This window comes from Hyperolius riggenbachi, chromosome 7 (assembly GCF_040937935.1).
Source record: "Hyperolius riggenbachi isolate aHypRig1 chromosome 7, aHypRig1.pri, whole genome shotgun sequence".
Taxonomy (NCBI): Eukaryota; Metazoa; Chordata; class Amphibia; order Anura; family Hyperoliidae; genus Hyperolius; species Hyperolius riggenbachi.
Genome location: NC_090652.1, coordinates 199789444 through 199813120, shown reverse-complemented (window position 1 = coordinate 199813120; position 23677 = coordinate 199789444). Strand labels below are relative to the sequence as shown.

General features: G+C 42.4%; 1 protein-coding gene across 3 annotated transcripts in view; it reads left to right on the top strand.

Moving 5' to 3' along the window:
* Positions 1–1955: 1955 nt before the first annotated feature.
* NRP2 (neuropilin 2) overlaps positions 1956–23677 on the top strand; it is a 221456-nt gene continuing 199734 nt past the window's right edge. For 2 of the 3 annotated variants that reach the window (XM_068245004.1, XM_068245003.1), the window contains exon 1: positions 1957–2515. In XM_068245004.1, the coding sequence (XP_068101105.1) occupies positions 2446–2515 (70 nt within the window). In that variant the 5' untranslated portion in view covers positions 1957–2445. Of the gene's footprint in view, positions 2516–23677 lie in introns of all 3 variants that reach the window. The other variant, XM_068245006.1, reaches the window with a different exon arrangement.

The following is a 23677-nucleotide window of genomic DNA, read 5'->3' as shown; positions in this document are numbered from 1 at the left end:
AAGAGCGGACCTGATGGAGAACGTTGCTCAAGGTTATTTGCAAATTACCTCGAGCAAAGTTCTCAATCAGGTCCACTCTTTTAAGGAAGATGCAATAGAAAATATCAGTTTTAGATGGTGCCGATCGTTTCAAGGGACGGATCCTGCACGTCATATCCATTGGTGCTTAACCGTTATGGGAATTCATTCATTACAAAACTTTTATCTCATTCAGCCTTAACCTCTGTCCACATGCTCAACCACCGTTGTTATAACAAACGCAGAACAACAGGTTAGCCAAAAATTGTTCAAAAAAGTGTCCCAACGATGGTAAAAGTTAACTCTTATTGTCCATGTAGACTGATCCATCCTGGCAAATTGATTTAGATGATAATTGCCGTTATTTGTTCATATCGAACAGTGGCATAGTTAAGGAGCTGTGGGCCCCGATGCAAGTTTTACATTGGGTCCCCCCAAGCACTCTATACATAACAATTGATACGACGCACCAAAACCTGCCAAGGACAACCACAGTGTCAGAGGTGCAAGAAGGGGATAGGGGACAGTTTGTTAATGATTACTGCTATTAAAATTATCTATAGAAGTGATTATTATGAGTACAGGACCAACAGAAAGCTAATACTGCAATTGAGGAAGGGCCCTAAGGGGCCCCTCTGGCCCAAGGGCCCCGATGCGGTTGCTACCTCTGCACCCCCTATTGCTATGCCCCTGATCTTGAATGATAACAAACAATAGCTACATTCAATGTAGGTGTGCCTGGTTACGCACTTCCAGGTCCTTCTTTTCTCACTTCCTTTAATAATCTGATCGGCAAAAAATTGTGCTGTTGCTGAATTCAATTGTGTTCCGATCCCAAACAGTTAGTTCATCGCTAACTGTTGGGGATCGGTTGTATTATAGTGACACCGTTCCAGCGTGTGTACAGAGCTTTGGAGGGGAACCACTAACAATCTGTCATGCTGGACCCAATAGCATGCATGGAATTTAAACTATTTCTGCCAAACTGGGAGAACTGAGGCTATTCTTGTGATAAACGTGCAACAGAGCTATAACTCTGAAGACATTTTATTCTCAAAGAGATCGGAAAGCTTTCATTGATGAAAGGAGTTTTCAGTTGGCTCAGAAATGCCATCAAATGGAAGTCTATTGTGTGCACAAAACACTCGTGTCTATTTTGTGTCAGTATAGTTTTCAGTGGTAAAAAGGAACCAATTTCAGGTTATTTATTGGATATTGGATTTTTCAAATCTTTGTGTCAATATCTCAAATCCTCTCTGAGTACTGCATTTGTGACTGCAGACAGTGTTGCACAGAGCATCTAGCGCCAGATACAATAACATATACAGCAAAGAATGCAGTTGTGAGCTCTTGAGACAAAGAGGCAGATTTACTAAGGGTGAAAACTGCTGCAAAACTGAAGTAGTTATCAGAGCAACCATTATTGTTATTATTATTATTATTATTATTATTATTATTATTACACAGAGTATAGAGAATATAGAGAATAAGAATTGTCAAAGGAGCTGACACTCTACTAATACTGTACATTCTATACAGTATTTAACAATACAATTTACATTTAATCAAAAAGCTGTGTGTGTGCAGATTAAAAACACACACACACAAAATAACAGCAGCACTACATTAGGGAGAGGAGAACAAAGATGTTAGGTTCCTATATTGTGTACTGCTTGTTGATCATATAGATATTGAAACCTGTTGACTGAGCTTGGGGATCAGAGATGGTGAGCTGTCTGATCCGGGGAGAAATAACCTTGATCTTGCGTTAAGATCTAAGGCTGAATGTATCCGGTTGGTTTTGATCCTTTCTCCCCCTCTCTTGTGGTAAATTATATTTTCTCTCCTCTGCTGTAATGAGTGACAGTCAGGGATGAGGAGGCGGATCCAGGCTGCGTGTGTGGAAGATTGTAGCTCTGCCTCCCTATGCTGACATCCACATGCTATGCTAGTCTGTAAAAGAGAGCCGAGGAGTTGGGAGGGAGGCAGACTAAAGGAAGGAGGCTCAGAGCATTTGACTCCGTGTGACCATTCCCAGAGTGATCCCTGCCTAACCCCAAAGACAAGCAAGAATCAGCAGCACAAGGATAAGCTTCAGCCTCCGCTCCTTCTGATTCCACTGCTCAGCCCATCTGAACTGTAGGAATTACATGTTTTGTGTTGCTAAAGACAAGGGACCGCTAGCCAATTCAGCATCGGCTGCCAGGAGGAGCCTGTAGAAGCGATCTTGGTGGGACTTCCATCCCGGGATGAGGATAGCCAGTGACACCCTCTGACATGTGATAATAGGGATATATCTTCTCAGCGGCATCCAGGAGTTTACGAGCATTCCCGGCAGGCTGAAGACAACCAGTGGAAATCTATCCCGAGCTAAATGACTTGTTAACTGAGGAAATCGAGAAAATCTTATCTTTTGTTGTGGGGAAAATGGATTTCGCTGTTTTTCTTGTTGGAGTTATGTGTCTGTACTTTCCAGGATCCGAAGTGTCAGGGCATGGTAAGCTTCAAAAAGTTGTTCTCTCTTTTTGCTTGCAGTGTAATGTTTATTGCTTTGGGGCGTTATAGTGGTAGCTGGGACTATCCTGCTCTGGGCATATAGCTCATCCTACAGGCATGTCCTCTCTTCTGTCCAAGACACAGTCACGGCTTCTCTCCACGCTCCTAGCTGCCAATGTTGCAGAACTCTCTCCTCTTTACCCTCCTGCCCACAAAACCGAGATTGAGACCTTTCCACTCCTCTCTTAACACTTTATATGGGGGGGGGGGGGGGGGGGGGGCTACTAATATTGCCCCTGATAAACGCATTTAATGGTCAAATAGAGTCTGTGTTATTCGGGAAAGTTTTCTGTCCGCTCTTCTCCTGACCCATGGCGCGGGATATAGACCTGTCCGCTCTTCTCCCCACAGCCCATGTTATTGAATACAAACACTGCCCCTCTCCCCCCTCTTCTCTTTCCCATAACAGAACGCATTGGCTTGTGTGTTCTTGTGTTTCCAAACGGAGACAGACTCTGGCTGCTGTTGCATGTCACATCTGGATTAAATCAAAGGTTTAAAAATACTACAAAGCCTTTTCCAAGCCTCTTCTCTGCCTTCATGTTCTAAAGCAGTGCGCATCTCCCATGAGTTACCTAGAGTCCCACTAGAAGCGCATTCATCTTTCATAGGAACTTGATTTAAATTCCAATTAGAAGGATGTCAGGAAAGAGGGAAATATGGGACCCTATTCACTAGAGTGATAGGAAGAGGCTCATGCTGGTGGCAATAGAATAAGAGAGGGGGACAACAGAGTGCTAGGAATCAGGATGGCAAAGAAGTGAGATAGGAGAAGACTCGGAGGGGACTCCAGAGTAGGGATCCAGGGATAGCGGGGTACTAGAAGAGAAGGGGATGCCAGAGTAGTAAGGATTAGTAATGGAAGAGAAATGAGCAAGAAGGGGACACTAGAACGATAGGAACCAAGAGAAGTAGGAGAGAGGGGGTCACCAGAGTGATGGTGTTGGGAAATTACAGGGTGGTAAAAGTGAGTGGGACACCAGAGTGGTGGTGCTGGGAGATTGCAGGGTGGTGGAGGAAAGGGGACATTATTAGAGTGCTAGGGTACGGTGATGGCAAAGAAATAAAGAAGATGGGACGCCAGATTGATGGGGTACGTTGATGGTAGGGTAGTAAGAAAGGGGGGAACCAGACTAAAAGGGCTTAGTGATAACAGACAGGGAACTAAGAGAAAGTAATACACATCAGTGATGGTAGGGTAGTAGCGAAGGGGGGCACCAGAGTGATAGAGATCAGTGTGGCAGGGTAGTAGGAGAGGGGGGCAGAAGAGTGATAGGCATCAGTAATTAGAGGGTATTAGGAGAGAAAAGACATAATAGTGATAGAGATCAGTGATTGGAGGGTATTAGGAGAGAAGGACACTAAAGAGATAGGGATCAGTGATTGGAGAGTATTAGGAGGATACTATTCACCAGAATGACAGGGGTCCTGGTAATAGCAGCAGGACGCTATCAGTTCAGTCATAGATCAGTGTGTATAGCATATTTCTCATGCCTAGGCGCAACTTGGAAACTGAATAGACATTGCAGAGAAAAGAATAAACAAGCGGCAGAGTTCCATGTGAAGTGGCTCTGAACTCTTCCTTATGTGTTTTCAGCTTGCAGGGAAAGCCTTCCAGCCTGCTAGAGGCATTAGCTCCCCACAATACCAGAGCAGAGATTCTACCATTCCTTCATACAGAATGAAGCCTGGCTGCTATGGGTGACATTCCAGGACCAGAGTGGGACAGTCTTCCAAACTCAGATGGGGATTTTTAGTGATTTCTACTGACAACGTGCACATTTCTTGTCTGTCAGCAGCGAGCATAGTCCTAATGACCATTCCGATGTCCTGACTTGTGGTCGCACGTGTATATTGTACCAATTGTGTACGGAAAACACCATTGTATGTAATGCTCTATCAGCTGCAGCTCGCATCTGGCTGAGTCCACATTGTGGAACTAGTCTGCACCCCCCTTTCTTCCTGAAGAAAGTCTTGCTGCTGACTTGTAAACAAGATTAGGGCCCATTGTATGGAAGCGGACCTTTCAAGTAGCAATTGTGGTTGTTGAGGAAGAGACAATGGCAGTACACAATGTAACAATGCAAAAATAAATCATCCAGGATCCTTGTTAGGGGTGGTAATTCCTAATTGGTGCTTTATATAGCCTCATAAAGAGAGATTAGGAGATGAAAGGTGTGGAGATGTATTTGCATATTTAAATACCATTGAATTGTTTCAGGGACTAAAGTGGCGTTTACTTGAAACAATGTACACATAGTATGCTATAGTTACACTACATTGTCACTAATGATTGGGATGATTGCAGACTGAGCAAAAAGCAGTGACAGCAGGCAGGTGATGGATTTGATTTCAGGCGCTGCTGGTGGTGTAGGTATTTTTTATTATCATTCTATAGCTGTTGGGGCACTAGTTGAATGTATAGCAGCATCAATGGATAGGCCACCCATACAGTATATGTGTAATCATGCCAAACAGTCTCAGACCAGTCCTTGTATTTGTAGGCCCCAATAATCTGGTAGAGAAGATTTTTTTGGCAACTCTGTCCTCATCAACAATCAGTGAAGAGTCTAAGGGCCTGGTGGATGCTAACTAAAATGCCAGATGACCATCAGCGATGGGAAAAAGTGCTATCTTGCCGCGGGCCACATTTCATTTGGATTCTTTCCTATGGCTAATTATATAGGGCTGGATAGATGTTCATCATGCACTGTATATAGGGAGCATTGTTGAGTTGTTGCTGGGGCACCAGTTGAATGTATAGTAAGCACTGGTGTTCAGGATTTACATTACAGATCTTCCCTTTATTCTCGCCTCATGTTCCCAGTCATCACACCTTCCTGGGTGCTGCTGTGCTGACATTCAGTGTAGCATGGCTGGAATGAAATATTAATAACAGTGAGCTGAGCTTTGTTGAAGCGTGTCTCCTCTTATAGAGAGGGGGCTGCAGGAATGGTGGCAGCAGGGCCCAGGATGGACACCGTCCCTCTCCCCCTCTCCCTGTAACTTCACATGACATTACCCATGGGTGCTGCCGTCACTCTGAGCTGAGCAGTGGCAGGACACAGAGAACTGCAGAACTGGCAGAAGACAGAATGAGCCCTGTGATTTCAGAAAGAGGATTATCCGGCTCGGTGTTGGGAAGGGGATTTCAGAAGGCAATGGCATCTTATGATCCCTAGCTAGCTAAGTGGCTTTGGCAATCATCCTTCTTTGACGATCCCCATGTGATTAAAAACTTTAAAGGGCGGAAAACACGCCTGGGGGGGCCTCGGCCGTAAATGCCCGTTTTGTCTGCTCTCTCCACATCCCCGCACAGGGGACAAGCATTTTATTTTGCTTTGGCTGGCTGAATGATGTTCTGGAATAATTGGATCATAGAGGCATGTAAGATTCTTATTTGATCAAAGGCTGGCCACCTGGCTTTTAGTAGTGATAGACACACACTGTCCTGATTTCAGCAACAGCCATTTTTTATCCTAGAATAACCCAATCTGTCCAATGCACTCCAGCACCCCAATTCATTGTGCTTTGGTTTTGGGGGTCTTTAACCAGTGAGAAACAGCTGAGCTTGCCCTGTGACATGTATGGATAATCGTAGCAGGCCAGGGGACAGAAGGGGGGGGGGGGGGGGGTTTGAAACCCAGCTTGATACACTCAGGATTTCCATGCATATCCAGGCTTGCAGGACATGCTGAGACTTGCAGTTCCCCAATGAATACAAAGCTGCACGCAAGCTGCGGCATTGGGAATAAACGCTCTGCCTGTGGTTGTTGTTGTTTTGTGATGGCTGATTTGAATATTTAATTCTTCACCGTTCCACCTGAATAAAATATTGATATTCCGCACAGCACTCCCTCCTCCCTCCATTATTAATAGTGTTGTCACTTTACTGATGTACTTACATTTCTCCCCCAGTAAAATAAAAGGTATGATTTTGTCAGACCCAGGCTGATGGTTTGAGGAGGACAGAGCTAACAGTGGTCTCACCCCACTGATCTCCCCCTTCTGTCATGTCAAATGGCCTGATATGTCTGCAGGGACAGCTGAGCACAGGGCTCTGCTAGCTGATTAGCCCAATGATGTTCCCTCACTGGGTGGCATTTATGAGCTAGGCAGATGCTTAACCTCCTGCATGCATGTGTCACGTTTTTACTAGTAGTTATTATTACACTATTTGGAGCATTTTAGAGCTGCACTCGTAGTTTCATTGTTTGATGTCGGGAGGCTTGCGTGTTTGTTGTGTTTGCTGCATTTATTTATATACACTGCCCGGTGTTGTTCCTTGCTAGTTGTTACACCTCTTGCTGTGCTTGTTGAGGTTATTGTGTGGCCCCCGGTGCTGCAGCACGCCATGCACTGATCATTCATAGGGTCTATTAAGCTGTCCAGTGAATCACACCAGGGACATCCCTTATGCTATTTACTGATCACTTCTGTAATGCGGGCTCCAGAAATAGAATGATGTGCCCTTACCATGTGGGGACCCTCCTCATTGTGTCACTCAGGCCAGGTTTCTGTTCACACTCATCTCTTCCCATTAAGGCTGACAGCTGTGTCTTGGTTAACCCTCGTGCTGCTGGAGAGACGCGAGATAGATGGGGACATCTGGGGTAAACTCCCGGTGGGAGAGTCAAGCGAGGTCCATTCCACAGATCAGAGAAAGGTCTCATGATCAATGGTCAGAGGTGGTGCTGGAGGCAGAATATGCTATCTAAGCAGATTTCCTTCTATGGACTCTGCTATCTATGAAGGTTGCCAGAACTATAATGATTACTGTGAAATAAAGAATCTGAACAGGAGACAACAAGTTATCTCGCCCTTTATCCTCCATATAATCAATTATCAGTCGCATTATCACATATTTATTTATTTTTAAAGTACCATCACAAAACTTTCCCCAGCAATGGGAGTTCTTATTGTAGCCACGTGTGACAGGCTTGATCACCTCATTCTAGTGCAGCATAAATATAAGACCCCTCACCCCACCCAACATGTACTACAGAGCTTCAGAAACGTCCCTAAGTTTATAGTCACTACTTTCTGTTGGGCTATTTCAGGTGGCACCTTCTACATTACTGCTTATAACTGCTTCAAGATTCTTTTTTTTTTTTTTTTGCTTCATCAGACAACAGGTTTGTCTATGGTATAATATGGTATATGTCTTATAATAATCTCTACCTTGATAGAAACTCAAGCATATGGATTGCATTAGTGATTAGTTATTTTTGCAGACATGCTCGCTCACTAATGTTTATCGGATATTCTTAAAATTTTCCAAGTAGCAATGACAAAGACTACTGGAGCCACAGCCCTTGCCTGGCAGGCACTTTAGGGACTGGATGGTTGTTCTGTGCAGTGTTTATTTATACGGACTTTGTTACACCACAGAGTTTAGCCGGGATTATGACTTCAGTTGTGATGTAGTGGCAGACCAAGAAACCTGTTTAACAAATTGTCATTCATTTTTTTTATATAAACATTATGATTGTGGGTGCAAGACTATGCAGACAAAAAAAAAGGAATGAGCTCTGTAGTAGAAACGTTGGTGCTATTAGTAGGTTATTTTTAATCAAAGGAATTTTAAAATATTTGAAACCCTTATTTTTTTAACTTACATTATAGAAAGAAACCATATCCCTGCTGTAATATGGGGGCCTGTTTCTAAATTTAGGAATCCAGTACAACTTGATAATAAAAAAATAAATAAATTCAAGGAGGAAAAAAAACACCTTTTTCTTGCTAAATGGACTGGGACTCTGCTATATAAGTGTAACCGTTAGATCTTGAAGAGAGAGCGCCACCTATGTTTTAAATGCTGTAGTGCAGAAGTTTGCAAATCTGGCCTCAGGAGCGCTTTGTGGACAGTCAGAGCAAAAGCACAAGGAATTGTAGCAGCAATCTAACCTAGCCATTTTTACCAACCTGTGTTCTGTAGAGGAAGTGTAGGTTCTGTCTCATTTACAGTGTGTAGGCCCTCCATTATCTCCTCTGACCAGCCCTTACTGCCTTAGAATGCAAGTTCCTATGGACAGGGCACTCTCTCCTTTTTGTATCTTGGTATGCTACATTTGCCCAATGAACCCAATGACAATTTGTATAGTCTTAACACAAGCTGTGCAATACAACTGGGTTTTGATCTATATTGCCCTTGTCTGTCCTGGTAACTGACTAAAATGTTTACATGTACAGCACCTTAGGATAGGTTGGTGCTAACCGCAATAACAATAGTAGTGCAGGAAAGATCTGTAGGGTGGTGGGCTATTGCCAAGTGTATGCGCTTAAATGCTCCAAGCTGTACATGAAACAAAACAAAAAAATCACTGAAAGCTTGAAATTGCCATAAGCAGTGGTCATGTTCACCCAGCAGAATTTATGTGCAATATAAAATATAGGCCAGTCTGAGCTACATATGACTGTTCTCTGACTGACCTGTTGTAAATATTACTAATGTCCAAAGAATTACCAGAAGTTTCACAAAATAACTGCAGCGGCAGCGTTGGTAAAATGAACAGGTACAAAAACGCTCTTACTCTTATCCGATCGCAGCCTGAAGTCAGAGTAGAACCATGAAGCGACATAAGGGCAGACGGATATTCAGCCCAAGGCTGGTATCACAGCTATACTAAACACAATACTCTATGGGTTTTTTTGCAGTAGTGTATTAGTTAAACAGTCCATCACTCTTCTAAAATATATTGTCTCCTTGTTTTATTTATGAGGACGAGTAAAAGGTCATGTGTATGTTGAACGTGCTGAAGGCCTGATGAATGTGGTGCAGTCACCAATAAAATCAAACAGTTCTAGATTTCCGACTTAAACTGTAATATGTGTTGTGTGTGTGCATGTGTTTTTGTGTATGAGAGTGTGTGTGTGTTTGTATGTGTGCATGTGTTTGTGTGTGTGAGTGTGTGTGTGTGTGTGTGTGTGTGTGTGTGTGTGTGTGTGTGTGTGTGTGTGTGTTAGAGCATGTGTGTGTGTGTGTGTGTGTGTGTGAGTGTGCATGGGTTTGTGTGCGTGAGAGTGTGTGTGTGTTAGAGCATGTGTGCGTGTGCGTGCGTGTGTGTGTGTGTGTGAGTGTGCATGGGTTTGTGTGCGTGAGAGTGTGTGTGTGTGTGTTAGAGCATGTGTGCGTGTGTGCATGTGCGTGTGTGTGTGTGTGTGTGTGTGTGTGCATGGGTTTGTGTGCGTGAGAAAGTGTGGATGTGTCAGAACATGTGAGTGTGTGCATGCATTTGTGCATATGTGTGTAATTGTGTGTGCATGTTGGCATGTATGTGAAAGTGTGTGGGTGGGGGTGCATGTGTGTGTCGGTGTCAGAGCATGTGTGCATGTGTGCATATGTATGTGTTTGTGCAAATCTTTGTGTGGGTGCGTGTGTCTAAAAGCGAGAGCATTTGTGTCAAAGCATGTGTGTGTGTGAATGCGTGTATGTGGCCGCACCTGGGTACTAGAGCATGTGCGTCTATATGAAAGAAGCAAAGATGGAAAAGGTAAAATAAAAAAACAAAAATACTTCAGGAAAACTGGAGAGTAGAGAGATTAAAATATTTGTGTAATATTGTGTATGTCTTTAGGAGAGAGGGCAAAGGTAAGAGGAAACAGTTAAGGACTATAATACAATTACACAGCTAAGGGGGGCATCATGATTACCAGCTTTCTGCATTACCACACCATAATGTAAAATAAGTCCTTCTGTCCTAGCTCTCTGACCTTGTTCTTGATGATTTACAGCAGGTGGTCAGTAGCCCCTCAGTGAACAGTTCTCCACACCTGGCCTCAGATTATCAGAGGCACATCATACTGTTATGAGCATGCACCCGTCACATCCCATCAATCACAATGCCTTTTCCATAAGGAAACTATATTGTCACGGCAGTGATGTAGTCTCCAGATTGAAGCCTTATGTTCACAAGTTGGTAGGTGACTCATGCCCTTAGAAAACAGTGTACATATGTTAGTGGAGTGTGTGCTTTGAGAGATTTAAATTTAGACCGAGCTCTGTTGACACTGTCTTCTATGCAGAAATGAAAGTACCTTTTAATTTCAAGTATAATTGTAAGGACTTAAAAATTAGATTTTGAAAATGCTTTGGCTAATATTTCTTATTAGCATATTAATATGCATTTAATATGCGTTGGCATCAGCCTCACCTTTTAATCTGGGCATGCTTAATTGTGTAACGGTATCAACGGCTGTGTAGTGAGTGTTGAGGAGACTAAATATATTTGAATGGACAGCTATGAAGGACCTCAGTCTAGTGTAATTAAGATAAGAAATCAGTGTGACAAATATAGAGCTGGTTGGATGTCCAAACACACTCCAACCCCCTGGGTACATTGTGTGGTCCTGTACTCTCACGCAGTAGAGCACTAGGCTTATATTGTGTGGTCCAGTATTCTCACACAGGAGAGGACTAGGCTTATATTGTGTGGTCCAGTACTCTCGCACAGGAGAGCACTAGGCTTATATTGTGTGGTCCAGTACTGTCGCCCAGGAGAGCACTAAGCTTGTATTGTGTGGTCCAATACTCTCACACAGGAGAGCACTAAGCTTATATTGTGTGGTCCAATACTCTCACACAGGAGAGCACTAGGTTTATATTGTGTGGTCCAATACTCTCACACAGGAGAGCACTAAGCTTATATTGTGTGGTCCAATACTCTCACACAGGAGAGTATTAGGCTTATATTGTGTGCTCCAGTACTGTCACACAAGAGAGCACTAAGCTTAAATTGTGTGGTCCAATACTCTCACACAGGAGGGCACTAGGTTTATATTGTGTGGGCCAATACTCTCACATTGGAGAGCACTAGACTTATATTGTGTGGTCCAGTACTGTCATGCAGGAGAGCATTAGGCTTAAATTGTGTGGTCCAGTACTCTCACACAGGAGAGCTCTAGGTTTATATTGTGTGGTCCTGTACTCTCACACATGAAAGCACTAGGTTTATATTGTGTGGTCCAGTACTCTCACACAGCAGAGCACTAGGCTTATATTGTGTGGTCCAGTACTCTCACACTACAGAGCACTAGGCTTATATTGTGTGGTCCAGTACTCTCACAAAGCAGAGCACTAGGCTTATATTGTGTGGTCCAGTATTCTCACACAGCAGAGCATTAGGCTTATATTGTGTGGTCCAGTACTCTCACACAGCAGAGCACTAGGCTTATATTGTGTGGTCCAGTATTCTCACACTACAGAGCACTAGGCTTATATTGTGTGGTCCAGTACTCTCACAAAGCAGAGCACTAGGCTTATATTGTGTGGTCCAGTACTCTCACACAGCAGAGCACTAAGCTTAAATTGTGTGGTCCAGTACTCTCACACACGCGAGCACTAGGCTTGGCTGATCAGCTCCTGTTTGTGCTATGGAAAGAAAAAAACAAGCGGAAACTTCTTCCGCAGTTATCATCTCATAACTACCACATCTATGTAGTATCGGTCTTCTTGCACAATATACTGTATTCCAATTACATGCAATCAGTTGAGTTGTTATTATTACATAGATTTTCATACGATTGGAGAAAGAGTGCAAGATTAGTTTATAGTGTGTCTGATCAACCTTAAGTTGACCATACATACTGTACTACAGTTACAACTCTTATTCGCATACATTTAGGATGGCTGTAGTGAAATGGTTAAAGGCAACAGCTTTGTCACAAGAGACCTTGGTTTGCTGTCTGGCTGTAGCCAGGTATCAATTCAGCTAGGAATCCTTGGGTACGTCTCCCCAATGTTCCAGGGTGGCCTGTTGAGTGTCATTTGTGGCTGGAGCTCTTAAGCACTTTGAGTCTGACAGGAGAAAAGTGCTGTACAAATGTTCACATTATTATTGAGGGTAGGCAGATCAACTCTATTTTAATTAGATTATTTTGGCTTAGTAAAATAGGAAAAGGTTGCACAGTTGATATTGTATGATACAGTATATTCTGACAGATCTGATATGTCACCAGAGCTGAACATCTAAATTATGCGATTAGGGTGGAAATAGGCAGACATTTGTTTCCCAGTATGATAAAATTTTTCGTAGGAATTGTTTAAGTTGGAGTGTTTTCGTTTTTTTGATTTGTATTCACCCACGGTGGAAGGCCCCTGGTTCCTTTTTCCCCTTTGTGTAGAAAGGACATGACAGGGGCAAACCCAGGATTTTCAAGTGGGGTATTCCTGAAAGATCTCCCTCAGCCACACACAGTACAGTATAATAATATGGTAGGACATCATGCTGGGTACACATAATGCAATTTCCCATCCAACCGACTGACTGTGCTCATACATGACTCTGTTAAGTTCCCCAGAGCTGCTCCATGCTCTGTACATATGCTGCTGCTCCATCCACAGTCAACTGTAGCAGTATGAAAATAGGGGACAGTGCTGTGAGCTGCAGGATACCTGCAGATATTCTGGTGTCTCAGCTTGTGCCTACACCCACCTCGGTCTTAGGGGGGGGGGGGATTCTGGGCAGCTGTAATCCCCCCCTCCCTTGCGTTTGCCTATGTATGGGATGCTTTCAGCTGAGTCAATCATTTAAAGTCATGCTCATAAAATAAACTTTCATTGCCCAAACGCATCTACCCAATGTACAGGTTTTCCCTTATATTGGTTCCTTCCTATTTGGCAATTTGCTGAGATGGAAAATATATGGGTAGCTTTTGTAGTTTCCAGACCATTTTGCAGTTTATAATCTTCTGCTTGTCATCTTTCATCCCTCTCCACAGGATAATACACACTACTTGTCAGGAAGCCAAACAGCTTGTCTGTACACCAGTAAACTGCCACTCGAAATGACCGCTAAAGGTTGTTTCAGGAGACAGACTTCTTGCATACAAAGCAAAGACCGGGCAGCAGAGTACCGGTAGGTGTTCCCAGTTAGTAGACACTCTCCATCTCCTCCCCATACTGCTTTTTTAGTACAGTGTAGCAGGGTTTTGTCATTTTGAGACTGCTCTAACTGCAGTGCTAGACACAAAGATGAATGTCTCAGCAGAGGGAGGAGGTGCATAGCTCCCAACTGTCCTTCATTTGGAGGGACAGTTCCTCTTTGGGAGTCCTGTCCCTCTGTCCTCATTCCACCTCATTTGTCCCTCTGTCAGGACTTTGTCCTTCTTTCTATGTAAATATATATATTTCTCTACCAACAAAATGAGTTTGATTGACTCTATACTTTATTCCCATACTTTAAATTGATATATATTACTAATTTTAAAATGTTAATATGAAGGAACATGAACCAGGATAGAAAGGACCAGTGTGGTTTGAATTATAAAACAACCTATTTTTCTTATTAAATCTTTATGGTATGCATGACTAGGGGGTGTGATGGGGGCGTGATCAGGAGCGTGACAGAGGCGTGGCTTAAGTGTCCCTCTTTCTCATCTCAAAAAGTTGTGAGGTATGAAGGTGGGTGAGGTCAGTAGAGCTGTAGTTATAGGAAGGCACAAGCTGCAGCCCCCTCCACTCTTCTCTGGTTTCTTCATGTGTGAAATGAAGGAAAAGGGGAGGTGTCTGGAAACTGTCATGTCAACAAGTAGAGAAGCCTCAGGATGCAGCCAACTAGGTACATTCAATGTATTATTACAAAAATGATATACGTTAGACACAAGTGGAACACACATTCATGCAAATTTCATATAATGTGCATTAAAATAGTAGGCAGAACTAGGGTTTTACATACCATTGGTGATATTTATGTGTATCCTTAAAGGATATAAAATGTGCTACAGCCAGAGTTACATAAATAGTTGAAAATGTTCAGACGTCAGTGATGCATTCAGCTATTTCAGACCTCAAAGCAGGGCCCCCAGTTCACACATATTCCTGATAAGCTCCTCTGTTTGGCTCTATTGTTTTATATCCATACAGCTAGAACATTTGGAAAACAATTGCGATGAACTGAATGTGTACATTGCTGTGCACCTGTGTCTTTAAAACGGTACTTGGAGGAACAGAAGGCCTTATAATGATTTTTCTTTCATTTAAATGGTGCCTTTGGGCAATTGTTTGGTGCCTATGCTATCAGACTTATGCCTTATGCCACATATGCCCCTGGCGCCTGTGTCACCTTGCCAGTGAGAAGGGTGTTTTAAAGCACAGACCTGTGCAGAAATACAATCTATCACTCCTGATCAAAGTCCCGCAGTGTCTTTTGAAATCTGGGAGTTAAATAGTAACAATAATATGCCCACTAGTGGTCTTACAGACAATGTAATTCACTTGTGAATTGCATCAGCAAGAATTCATTTTAATTGTGCCCTACAGGTAACGCCTGTTAAATCACTTAGTGGCTCAGGTGTTACATTGAAAGGTTTGGCTAAAGAATAACTCCAGGCAAAATTATAATTTTACCTTTCAAATGTGAATGTCACCTGGTTATAGTGACATTTTTCTGATGACAATTTGTGAGGCCAAGTTTATAGTCTCAGCACTTCCTGTAGCTCGTTATGTGCCGCCACTCATTCACTAGGTGTCTGTTTTCTGGAGTGTGATGATGTCACCATATTATGTCCAGTCCAGACTGTTTGGAAAGACGTTCTCATTCAGAAGTACTGCATCAACAGGTGCCTCTTACTTAAAGAGAACCCGAGGTGGGTTTGAAGAATATTATCTGCATACAGAGGCTGGATCTGCCTATACAGCCCAGCCTCTGTTGCTATCCCAAACCCCCCTAAGGTCCCCGTGCACTCTGCAATCCCTCATAAATCACAGCCACGCTGCTGACAAACAGCTTGTCAGAGCTGGCTGTGTTTATCTCTATAGTGTCAGTCTGCTGCTCTCCCTGCCTCCTGCAGAACTCCAGTCCCCGCCTGCATCCCTTCCCTCCCTGCTGATTGGAGGGAAGGGACGGGGGCAGGGACCGGAGCTATGCAGGAGGCGGGGGAGCAGCTGAGACTGACACTACAGATGTAAACACAGCCTCACAGCACGGCTGTGATTTATGAGGGATTGCAGAGTGCAGGGGGACATTAGTGGGGTTTGGGATAGCAACAGAGGCTGGGCTGTATAGGCAGATCCAGCCTCTGAATGCAGATAACATTCTTTAAACACACCTCGGGTTCTCTTTAATAGAGTTGCACTTTGAATTGTCATTATTGATTTTAATGTTTTTCTATTGCAGTTCAACTTGTTTTTAAAGATAATTTAGCTAAAAACAGCTAAACCAGCTGTGCCCACACATTTGAATGTAAGAAGCACAGTATATCTATGATTAAAGCGGAATATAACCCTGCATTTCAACTTTGCTCTAAAATATTATTTACAGCATATTATATGCAAAAAGCATTTTTTTTTTACTAGACCAGCATTGGAAGGGTTAAACACAGACGTTTCAAGTTCCGTGGAGAGATATGCAGAAGTTCAGATTGTTACATTCTATGTATCTATTGATAAACAGTTACACACTCTTTGGCAGTCCTCCAAGCTCCTTCTCAGTCAGAGAGATGAGTCATTCAACACTTAGATACATTTCTGTAAACAAAATGTATCTCTTTTCAGCTTCGGATGCGTCTGCAGAAATCTAAAGGAACTTTAAAGCCCTGTGTAACCCTTCCAATACTGGTCTAGTAAAAAAAAAATGCTGGTTGCATATAATATACTGTAAATAATGTTTTAGAGCAAAGTTGAAATGCAGGGTTATATTCCGCTTTATCAAGTATACGTATGACACTACAAATGCCATTTGTTTTATCTGATTTACTAGAGTAGGTTAATTGAGATAACCTTGTGTTCTCATTAAGCATCCCCTCATCTTAACAAAATCTTTGTTGCACATCGCTGATTTTGTTTCCTGTTTTAAAGAGAATATAAGCTTGATTTCCTGTAATTTCTCTACTTAAAACAAATTCCTGCCTTTGTTGCCATTGTTCTGTTTAGTTTTAGGTATTTTTATAGTTAGATATTCAATTTTAGATATTGTTAGGATACATTCTATTACAGATTACTTACCTTGTATATTTAAAGTCAAAAGCTCAGCTCCTACACACGGGTCACAACATGCTTTTCCAGAATGGAGGATTCCGAGCTAACTGTCATTTACTTAGTTTGTGGAGGTATGGAAAATAAGCAACAGTTGTTCCTGCTTCTGTAGGAAGGGAACAAAATCTGGGGTGTCTTTACTGCAGAGCTGTGGAGTCCGAGTCGGAGCAATTTTGGGTACCTGGAGTCAGAGTCACATAGTTATTTGGATTGAAAAAAGATATACGTCAATCGAGTTCAACCAGAAAACAAAGTACAACACCAGCCTGCTCCCTCACATATCCCTATTGATCCAGAGGAAGGCGAAAAACCCTTACAAGGCATGGTCCAATTAGCCCCAACAGGGAAAAAATTCCTTCCTGACTCCAGATTGCAATCAGATAAAATCCCCGGATGAACACCACTGGGCATTATCTAGTAATTATAGCCATGGAGTCGAAGTCGGAGGTTTCAATAAAGTGAGGAGTCGGAGTCGGATGATTTTTAAACCAAATCCATAGCTTTTGTAAAAATTAGACTAAGGAGTTGGAGTCGAGGAGTCGGAGCAATTTTGGGTACCTGGAATCAGAGTCGGTGGTTTCGTTAGCTGTGGAGTCGGAGTCGGAAGATGTTTATACCCACTCCACAGCCCTGCTTTACTGTAAACTAGTGCTAGCACACAGAGTACAGTTTCTAAACTAAAAAAAATAATAATAATACAGCTTATTTCACAGTGAACTGGAAAGATAATTCTTAATAGTCTTAGTATGTAAAAACAATTGTGCGGTACTGTTACATGTCTACAGCAAATGTTTAGCAAAAGCAGAATTTCACTTAACCTTACGTCACACTTTGGTGAATCAGTTTTTGGGGCTGCACCACTGATACATACAATCAGAGTTCTGGTTCTTGCTATTTAGTTACTAATACATTTTTAAATGGAATGTAAATGGGTTAACTCATCTTCCCTTTGCCTTTCTTGCATTGGAATTTGCAGACAGATCAGACATGACTAAGTGTTAAAAATATATAAAAATAGGAGAAATCAGGAAGTGTGTGGAGAGGAATGACACTGCTTCACATTACTTATATTTTTAGAGAGAAGGCAAAGAGTTACTCCTGCAGTAAGGCTCGTGCATTTTGTCTACAAACCAACAAAGTCGTTTTTGACTTGCCCGCTGAATAATTTAAAAAGCCCCATTTTCCCTGCTGCTTCATCTCATGTTTCCAGCCATACAGTAATAATAATTATACTGTTTGTGCATAAAGTGAAAGAAAAAGCATACATTATTTATGGATGGCCTTTATTTGCCATTAAATGGTATTATCACCATATGGCCATAATTACATACTACGGCTGAAATGTGAGTTACTAAACACTTTTGCACTTGGACACCCCTAATTAAAAGCCTAGTCTGAAATCACGGTGTTATTTCATTTATAGAGTCGCTGTGATAGAGAAGTAGTCTTAAAGGATGCATTTTTGTGTGTTTCTTGGAAAACGATATGACTTTCAGATTATAGTTTAGTTATTTTAGCCGTTAGATAACTGGCAGAGAACAGTGGTGCACTTGCTCACAAGACATACCCACTGATGCACACACCTACGAATCATGCACCCACACAACCGCCAGTGACCTGCACCCTCCCCCCCCTCCCACTCCCCACCCCCGCCAGCACGCTGCATGACCCTTCACCTGCACAGTGCAGCGGTACACACATATATGGGTGCTGACACCTGGGATTTTATTAAGTAGGATATCAAAATATGCATAGTTAATATCTAAAAGAAATTAAAGCGGACTATAACCCTGCATTTCAACTTTGCTCTAAAACATTATTTACAGTATATTATATGCAACCAGCATTTTTTCTTTACTAGACCAGCATTGGAAGGGTTACACAGAGCTTTAAAGTTCCTGGAGAGAACTGCAGACGCATCCGAAGCTTACATAGATACATTTTGTTTACATAAATGTATCTAAGTGTCACTCTCTCTGACTGAGAAGGAGCTGGAGGTCAGCCAAAGAGTGTGTAACATTTATCACTTGTTACATTCTATTTAGTTAAATGTATCTATCTGAACTTCTGCATATCTCTCCACGGAACTTTAAACCTCTGTGTTTAACCCTTCCAATGCTGGTCTAGTAAAAAAAAAATTCTGGTTGCATATAATATGCTGAAAATAATGTTTCAGAGCAAAGTTGAAATGCAGGGTTATATTCTGCTTTAATCTGAAATCACTCTTAACGGATATTATTAATATTATTATTAATTTACATAGCATCATTATCTTTCATGTACAGAGTAAAAAATTGTGGCTTGCATTATCCCATTTTCATCTCCATAGCAACAAATGCATTACTAAACTGTAGGCTAGTAAGACATCTGTACAACACAGGGTTCCAAACTGTCACCTGAGGGATTTAAGTCTCAGCTCCTGCGGACAACAGTACATACATGTGTGAACGAGGCTTTAATTATATCCCTGGACAGACTAGCTATCAATGCATACATAAATACGTAGAAAGGGCGCTGGGTAAATATGGGCACCAGGTGAAGCCACTAGTACAATATCGGCAATACTGTTAATAGTCTGTTAATAATTCAGCAAAATCGACGGCTGTATCGATCGAAACCCAATTGAACATGTTGGAAATAATCGATCCCGCAGATCGAGTGGGAAATCGCATCGTGTGTACAGCATAACACTGGATACACTGGGTGCCGCTGTAGCCACAAATAACATTAATGTCTATGGCAGCATCCAAATTACCAGGTGTCGCGCAGCAGCCAAATTACCTGTCTCAGCTGTCAATACCTTCTCCTTCTGTCAGAAATTAACAAGTTGAATCTTCCAGCCATCAGAGGGCACTGTGTATGAATGTCTCCATCCAGTGTGAGACATAGATTCTTTATACTACGTGTGCCATTTTGGGACACAAGATTTAACTTGTTTCTTTCTTTCCTACAGCAGGTGATATAAACATCTAGGTCCAGCCAGGGAGATCATCAGGGTTGTTCAAGTGAGCTGAGTATGGTTCAAGTCGAATCAGGTCATATTGGTGCCCTGCACCGAATCAGGTCTTTTCGTGGTGCCCGATGCTCAGCACTGAGCACCGAAGCTGGGCCCATAGTGCTATGTTGCGCGGAGCACGCGGGGCTATCGCCAGACCCCAAATTACATCTCCCTCTGAGTCGCTACAACTGAGAAGGGGAATAGTATTTAATGCTGTCAGGGAGTTTAGCTGCAGCAGGGTGAGCCGTCATTCGGCTCGCCTGCGCCCAACTGACCAGCGCCCATATAACATATACTCGGATAAAGCTACATACAGTACATTCTTGGTTGAACTTGATGGACGGATGTCTTTTTTCATACACTTACAGCTTATAGACTTAAGGCCCGTTTCCTCTATTGCGAATTTGCATGCATTTCCTGCATGCAAATTCGCATAGGCAATACAAGTGGTTGGGGCTGTTTACACTTGTCAGGATTTCTTTGCGGTTTTGTGCGTAGGAAAAATCTGCACGGCAGAGCCATCAGAATTTGCTCGCCGCACACCGCTAAGCGATTCGCATACAATGGCTATCATTCATAAACGTGTTGTCGGTAAAGAGAATTTGTGCGGTAAAACACCGCTGTAAAACACCGGTGTTTTAGACTTCTGGCTGCTCATTCATAAAAATGTATCCAGTTGTGATAGCAGTGCGGAGATTCCCCGAACTAGTCTGTCGGTAGGCAGGCAGTAGGCTTGCGGAAGCACAGGAAGCTATGGAATTGATACATTTCTCCGTGTTCTGCTCTACTGCAGCTGCCAGGGAGGTTTGTCTCTACATTAACTTAACATTGTTATCGCCACATCAGAGGGAGCGGTATTTCCCGTCCTCATACCGCTTGCGTAATTCTTTATGAATTAACATTCTGTTACATTTGTTATGAAAATCACCGCACAAGGCGGTGCTTTATCGCTCTGCTCGGTAATGTCAGCTTTTATGTGGAAAGAGCCTTTATGAATGCCGAATTTGCTAAGTGTTCGGTAAAGTGAGCTGTTTTAAGCATTTCCGCATGCGGAAATGCTTTATGAATGATAGCCAATGTATTTAATAGGAAATTTGCATGAGGTTTCGGTATGCGAATTTTACCGCAAATTCTCATATGATTTTGTATAAAACCAACGTAAAAACACACAGGCACTGACATGGTTAAATTTGCATACATACAAACATATGCGAAATCGTATGCGAATTCACGGTACAATTTGCATACAAACGCTAATGAATTTGCATCCACATGCGAATTCATTACCGCGGTTTCCGCGGCACAAGTGGAAACGGGCCCTTACATTGAGTGCAGTTTCAATTTTGATTGCAAACAAGTGTGCTCCCAGACCTCATAGCAGGACACCTCTATCTCCAAGCAACACTTACTTTTTTTGTATGGGAATATGAGTCAGTTAAAGAGGAACTCCAGTGAAATTAATGTAATAAAAAAAGTGCTTCATTTTTACAATAATTATGTATAAATACATCAAAGGTCAGCGCAGGTTTAGAAAGTCATTGTATATAGGGAACGATAAATTCTTCACCACAATATATCAAATGTAGGTATCCGCCAAACATCAAAACAAGAAAAGGCTTACCAGCTCCCAACAACCCACATTATAAGGGCTCTTTCACATAAGGGCAGATTTTGTGCGTTAACGCAAATGGCAGCCGCTTGCGTTAACCAAGGTAAGATGAAAGTCCATAGACTTTGATTTTACCTTTCACACCCGACGCTGCGTTTCGATGCGTTGCGGTTCTGACGCACACAGGTGCAGTTTTTCATCCAATGCACCCGCGAGCCGGCGGTTTCCGTCGGGTTTAATTACCAGCTACCGACACTGATTGCGTCGCACCACAGATACCCGACGACACGCCGCAGGCAGACAACGCGTGCCGGAGAACGGCTCCTGTACGCGTTGTCTAATGTGAAAGAGCCCTAAGGTTGTGAAATGGCTCAGGTCACAGATAATGTCCAGGGAACATCAGACGTTGTGAAGGTCCAGTGGACATCCATATGGAAGTAAAGTTTCAGGAATTTATATAGGAAAACAAAAACGGCAATATCTAAGCATAACCCGTTTATTTAGATAAAATTTCTTTAAAAGGCAAGAGATTTAAAAACAATAACTCACATACGGGGCCCATAAACTGGGAACCCCGGAAGATTAGCGCGCATGTAATGGTCAATCGTAGATCAATAGACAATGGTGCCGCCTGTTACCTTCCCGACCGGTTTCGCAGTCTTGCGTCATCAGGGGAGAGTTTCGCAGTCTTGCGTCATCAGGGGAGATTCTGGTGTTCCCAGTTTATGGGCCCCGTATGTGAGTTATTGTTTTTAAATCTCTTGCCTTTTAAAGAAATTTTATCTAAATAAACGGGTTACACTTAGATATTGCTGTTTTTGTTTTCCTATATAAATTTCTGAAACTTTACTTCCATACGGATGTCCACTGGACCTTCACGACGTCTGATGTTCCCTGGACGTTATCTGTGACCTGAGCCATTTCACAACATTATAATGTGGGTTTTTGGGAGCTGAAATTCCTGAAACTTTACTTCAGGGATGAGCAGAAACTACGCCTGTGCGAATTTACGCATCGTAGTTCGCATCTACGCATCGTAGTTCATAGGCGAAGTTTCAATCCTACGCTTACTAATTTACGCGTAGCGAAGTACCGCTACGCGTAGCTTACGCCCACTATGCATAGTTAACATGTGTATTGCGTAGTGAACTACGAATGCGTTACTCGCGTCTAATTTTCCGCATGCGATTGTATGCATACAAATTTACGCATTAGAAAGGGGAATGTACGCATAGAAGGGTTCCCAGTATATGGATTTCTAAAGAAATTAATGCGTACAATTTTCTGCATACAGGCATAAGTATCCACATACACTACACTTCGCACTACGCGTAATTGCGTATTTTAACGCGTATTCTACGAAATGCATACGAAGCGAATATTTGTTTTCGAAGCCGTAGTTTGGCGAACCGTAATTGCGTAAAACTACGCGTATTTCCAGCGTAGCGAAGTTGGCTGACTACGACCATCCTTGCTTTACATCCATACAGATGTCCAGTGGACCTTCACGACATCTGATGTTCCCTGGACGTTATCTGTGACCTGAGCCATTTCACAACCTTATTATGTGGGTTGTTGGGAGCTGGTAAGCCTTTTCTTGTTTTGATATTTGGCGGATACCTACCTCTGAGCATTTGATATATTGTGGTGAAGAATTTATCATTCCCTATATACAATGGCTTTCTAAACCTGCGCTGACCTTTGATGTATGCCTGACTTCTGAACTTTTGGACATTGTTCTTCTCAGCGGCGGTTCCATTGTTCCTTGGCGCCGATATATTTGCCATTATAAATTATGTATAAATGATTTAGTCAGTATTTGCCCATTGTAAAATCTTTTAAATCCCTGATTTACATTCAGACATTTATTACATGGTGACATTTTTACTTTTGGCAGGTGATGTAGCTGCTGCATGCTTTTTTGGCAGGTGGAAAAAGCTGTCAACAGCAATTTCCCACAATGCAACAAGGTTCACAGACAGGAAACTGCCAGGAGTACCACGGTCCTCAGAGTTTCTTGTGGGAGGGGTTTCACCATAATATCAGTCATACAGCGCCCCCTGATGGTCTGTTTGTGAAAAGGAATAGATTTCTCATGTAAAAGGGGGTATCAGCTACTGATGGGGATAAAGTTCAATTCTTGGTCGAAGTTTCTCTTTAAGAAAGCATACGTGCAATTGCACTTTACAGTATATTTGGCAATTTAATGGCTCTTCAATTTTACTCACAGAAAGCTATTCCACCATTATTTTGTAAACTATGAAAGCTGATGTGGTTTAAAAGAAATCATTATTGGTTTAAACTTGAATCTAACATTAGTGAATTTAGTGAGGGTTTTAGAAGGGTTAGGTTTTGTGCTAGAATGTTTATATACAGCCACATATTATACCAGTCCTGAGAATGTTTGATTGCACTATGTCAATATGAAGAGAGACCTGTGGGATGACCTGAGTAGTACAGTGTTCTTGACAACGAATTGTTGCAAAGCATTGTGGTCTACACTATAGAGACCCTGACAGGAGAA